The sequence below is a fragment of the Scophthalmus maximus genome, chromosome 4 (genome assembly GCF_022379125.1).
Source record: "Scophthalmus maximus strain ysfricsl-2021 chromosome 4, ASM2237912v1, whole genome shotgun sequence".
Classification (NCBI taxonomy): Eukaryota; Metazoa; Chordata; class Actinopteri; order Pleuronectiformes; family Scophthalmidae; genus Scophthalmus; species Scophthalmus maximus.
Genome location: NC_061518.1, coordinates 8,564,864 through 8,570,000, shown reverse-complemented (window position 1 = coordinate 8,570,000; position 5,137 = coordinate 8,564,864). Strand labels below are relative to the sequence as shown.

The 5,137-nt window shown below is 48.2% G+C and overlaps 1 protein-coding gene across 2 annotated transcripts in view; it reads right to left on the bottom strand.

Moving 5' to 3' along the window:
- Positions 1-4,279, bottom strand: part of LOC118302553 (mothers against decapentaplegic homolog 6-like) — a 22,442-nt gene extending 18,163 nt beyond the window's left edge. Inside the window, exons 1-2 of one of the 2 annotated variants that reach the window (XM_035628782.2) lie at positions 2,830-4,279; positions 363-416 (exon numbers count right to left, since the gene is read on the bottom strand). In XM_035628782.2, coding sequence (XP_035484675.1) covers positions 363-416; positions 2,830-3,571 — 796 coding nt within the window. In that variant the 5' untranslated portion in view covers positions 3,572-4,279. The remainder of the gene's footprint in view (positions 1-362; positions 417-2,829) is intronic. The other variant, XM_035628783.2, reaches the window with a different exon arrangement.
- Positions 4,280-5,137: the final 858 nt, after the last annotated feature.

Here is a 5,137-nt window from a genome sequence, read left to right as displayed (position 1 = left end):
TTGAGATTTGGTAGGGGGAAAAGCTATCTGAAGGCATCACCTTGGACATTTTGGAATTTTTAAGACATCTTATGGAATGAGCTGATAATTAATGGATCAAAAATAAATTTGTCAGATTAATCGAAAAAGGGAATAACCATTGGTGGCAGCCCTGATACAGTCTCTCACACTAAGCTCTAGATGTCATGCTCGTCAAAAGGGAAGCCGAGCGCAGATAAAGCCCGGTTAACTCTGCGTCACTTTCGGCACAAGCAGCTTTTCACAGTTAATCTGTGTTTCCAGTCTAAAAATACAATGTTGACGCCACCCTCTGTGTCATTAACTGGTTTGTAATACAGTAGCCTTTTTTTTTCCAAACTCACCCAGTGGCTTGTGTTCATCTGAACGGGACAGAGAGTATGGGGGCGGAGGTGATTCTGGGAATACAACAAAAAAATGAAGTATAAATTAAAATTGAAAGATTTATTGTCCTAATCATTAGTTATCAACTGAGTATAATAAACATGTGAAATGATTATGCCTCACACAGGATTAATTGCTGCATGAAATGTTTTTGAACCTATCAAAAAGCTGCAGATGTGAAAAGTGCATATTCATTGCATATTCAGTTATTTATATCATTCATCATCCTGGGCGCTGCTATAGCTTGGAGCAGGGTGATGTTTTCACCCTTCTGTGTGTGTGCGTGTATGTATTAGATGACAGAAAGATTTGAGGAAAGGATTTTCCAGGGTATCTCTAGATGATAAACTTGACATTTGGCTCTTACAGAGCAGGGCCGGTGTAGTACCGATGTCTGCCTGCTGCTGAGAACTGTGCCCTCGTCGCATCAATGTGCACAGCGAAAGAGCTTTTCGACTGACTTTATGCTGAATTCCTGCTTGCCTGCATAGGACGCTAGAAACTTAATGGGTGTTTCAATTGGGAAGCCGACCCCAGCAGGATTTCTCCCGGTGCTGTCGACGGTCAGTGTTTGTGTGAGTGTGAGTGAGAGATATATAAAGCGAGAGTGTGGCAAAGAGCGCTGCACACAGCTCTACAACCAGAAAAGGGCACGAAAAACTAAGTTACAGATTTTTAATGTCGTGTTAACAATTTTAGTATCATTACTAAACTCTGGCAGGACAAATATAGCACATATAAAGTACATATAGTATACAATGTGTGCACAGGGTATCGCCCCTCCGATGCTTTTGTTTTCATTGTTATGAACACACAAGTTCCCTGCCCACATGGGATTATAAGACACCAAAAGTACCGTTTCAGTGGTGAAAACTAACAGAAAATAATATATTTCTTACATATAACATTACTTTATACAGACATAACTATGTCTTCTGTCCCAAAATAAAATCCGCTGCAGAATGTTTCCAACCATAAAACACAGCTCAAGTTTCTTATAATCATCCATCGAGAAGAAGAAGAAGTCCGAGACATTTACTAAAAACGGCGGCCCTCAAATTATCATATAATGAATAATAAGAAACCAAATGTTTCCTCTTCACTCAGATCATTCAAACAGTCTGTTTCTATGGCTACTGGTAATGTCAGGACCATGTACCTATAACTGTGCACACAGATGTTTGTCTCTTGGCTAAATTCGGCTTAAAATAAGGCTTGTTTAATGAGGTGACATGTTCTGTGCCACACATCAACAGCCCGTCTTTCCTTATGCACCTTTCCTCATGAACAATATGAGCTGAGAACACAATTGCACAGCTGTAAACACATCTAGTCTGTCTGTTGGCCTTCTAATATGTACAAATCACGACCATAACTCAGATCCAACTTGTAGCTGCAAGTGGTCTATCGCCAAACGCTATAGTTTCCTTTAAAGGACAATTGAACTCGGTTTGTCAAAGTGTTCAGTTGCTTCTCTGCTGACATATTCAGTCACACACACACTCACTGAGCAAATCTGCTGTTTCTGCTGCTGCTGCTGCTGGAACAGTCTTCAGTCCAAAGTGGACGCGGGCTTGTGGCTGCGGCCCCTTTAAGAGCAGAGCCAGTAATTGCCGGAGTCCTCAGTCAGTCAGATACACAGCGAGTCAGTCTGGCGCCAGCACTAAGCAAACTGTATATTATCGGCACTCCTTCACCTAAATAACAAGAGGAGGACCTCCTTGTCAGAGAAAAAAGAGCCTAAGTGCAACTTGAGAGCGAACTTCAATTGGATGATGTGGGAAGCAAGCGAAGTTTGACGCAAATTTAACTGTGTGTGTGTGTGTGTGTGTGTGTGTGTGTGTGTGTGTGTGCAATGAGTTTGGAATGTCGAGAGGAAATCAAAATAGTGGACAGAGGTAAAGGCAGAGTTATGGAAGTATTATAAGGAGGTGGGGTATAGTCAATTAAACAGTGACATTTATTCTCAGGAGATTCAGTGTTGCGATTTGAGCTTTAAAATAATAGTAATCAGTGAAAAAGTCTGAAAAAAACAGATGACTTCATCAGGATAATGACTGAAGGAAAAGAAACAACTCAATTGGTGCCTTTTTCTGGCCCTGTTGAAGGTTTTAACGACATGCAGGCTTCAGGCAAACAAACATCTGACATAGGCTATTGGAAATATGCGCAATAATGTCATGTATTATTGAATATGGCCCATCAAGCTCAAGTGAAATCATGAAGAACGTCACTTTTCTAAGATTAAGCTTTGTGTCCGCCACGGGCTCACAGGGAGTCACATGAAATATGTGTGATGGTTTCATTTCACCGACGCTAAACTCTGTGGTGGTTTCCACCATACAGTTGGTCATTTGAAACGTCGTTCCTGAGGGCCCTTGGGATATAACCCCCCGTCCCTTCCCCCTCGCAAGTCGATGTCCTTACCTGGCCCACATAGGCGGCTGTAGTGATGGGGGTTGCAGCACACCTTGGCGCCGTCCGCTGCGCCAAAGCTCTCGCAGTGGCACAGTGGTTTGAGTTGTGCGGCGAGCGGCAGGTCGCTCCAGCGGTACAGCCTGCACAGGAGAAACTGTGGGGAGGCGCGATGAGCTCCGAGCCGCAGCTCAGTGCCCGGCACCATGACGCACTCGCTGGGCAGCCCTCCCTTGGCGTCCACGGCCCGCGCCAGGGCCTCCAGAGATCTCTCCTTGAGTCTCTTCAGGAAAACATGCGCGGTGCCCGCGAGTTCGTCCTCCAGCCCGGCGGGCCTCGCCGCGCACTGACAAGGCCCCCCCCCGACTTTCCCCGGGGCCCAGTGGGGGCTCCGCGGTCGCAGGTCCCATTCCCCAAACAAACAGCACGTCACCGTACTACTGTCGCCCTCCTGTCCCGGCCGACGGCCCCGGTGCTCCGGGACGCACATGGCACCGCGGTCATCGTCGGGCTGCTCCTCGTCCTCCCTCTCGGCGCACTCCGTCGGGGCCCCAGCCTCCCCCGCGAGTCCCGGAGCAGGGTCGGCGCGTGTCACCGACCGCTGCTCGTGTCTGTGGAGCTTCCCGGAGTGAATTCCGCAGGCGCCGCTGCGTCCTCCCTCACCTCTTCTGCCTCCATCCCGCCCGTCGCTCTCGGTGACCAGACGGCTTCTCCAGAGTCGCCGTACGAGACCTGAGCGTTTCGACTTAAACATACGACAGCCTAGACAGTTTTGGATGTGTCCTGTCGCTCCCGTCCGGGGCTCGGAAGATGCCACATCGATTTACAGTCGTCGCGCAACAGCGATGGTATGTGCCGGGTGCGCGCAACATGCGCAGCCGGTGGTCGCCGTCTCCTGGCTCTCCCGCAGCATCAGAAAGTCACATCCAGTCATGCGTCGCGTGGAGCATCACCGCCGGCTGCAGAGGGAGAAGGCTACAGCCACTGCTCGGTGACCTGCTGTCGCCGACTCAATTAAGACGAAAACTCATGCCAGCCCTCTCACAAAGCCGTCAACTCCCCAACACTCTGGAGATCCCGCACACGATCCACAAACCATAGTCAGACCTCTCGGGAAACGGATCCGTTTACATGAACACACACACACACACACACACGCGCGCGCACGCAAAAGAGCATCAGAAAAACACAACTCCAAAACTTTTACAGAGTTTCTCCCTCGAGCTTCGCGAACTCCTCGAGCTGTAAATGTTCACCCCGAAATAAATCCTCTCAACGCCGAGGTCCCGGCGATGTCTGTCGCTGCGGCGGAAGCAACGATCCCTCTGCTGAGTCCCGGGACAAAACCAGAGATGGTCGGCGACTCCGGTGCCAAACTCCAGGACGGATTCCGTGTTGAGAAGTTGTTTTAGAGAGAGCTGGATATACTCCGCTCTCCACTACCCTGCAAGTCTTACACACACACACACACACACACACACACACACACACACACACACACACACACACACACACACACACACACACACGCGCGCGCCAGCGTCAAGCCAGACAGAGTGAAACCAAATTGATAGATTTTCAAAATTAGGTTGACATGTTCCCAACTGGTTTGTTGGAGAGAAGTTAAAAAGCCTGTATATATATAAGCCTTAGTTATATTTCAATAATTTACAATATCCGGAAGGGTTTCCTGATTACCCAGATATACATCATTTTACCATCACCATTTGTGTATTATTTCAAAATGTATTCACCATACGCAGCCTATTGGAGGGTTTGCTTGGAGACTGCTTCAGTCGGCCAGGTTCAGCTCATCTGCTCCGACAGACTAAATGCTGCCAACTGATCAATAAGTTCATGATTTGGTCATAAGGTTTTCTGAAAAAGAAGTTGTCTTAAACTTAACCACAGGCTTTTATTTTGAAGCCCACATTGTTAAACACCTACTACTACAACATCTACTCTGACTTGACTCTCTCTCTCTCTCTCTCTCTCTCTCTGTCTCTCTCTCTCTCTCTCTCTCTCTCTCTCTCTCTCTCTCTCTCTGGCTCTCTCTGGCTCTCTCTCTCTCTCTCTCTCTCTCTCCCTCTCTCTCTCTGCCTCCCTCTCTCTCTCTCTCTCTCTCTCTCTCTCTCTCCCTCTCTCTCTCTGCCTCCCTCTCTCTCTCTCTCTCTCTCTCTCTCTCTCTCTCTCTCTCTGGCTCTCTCTGGCTCTCTCTCTCTCTCTCTCTCTCTCTCCCTCTCTCTCTCTGCCTCCCTCTCTCTCTCTCTCTCTCTCTCTCTGCCTCTCTCTGCCTCCCTCTCTCTCTCTCTCTCTCTCT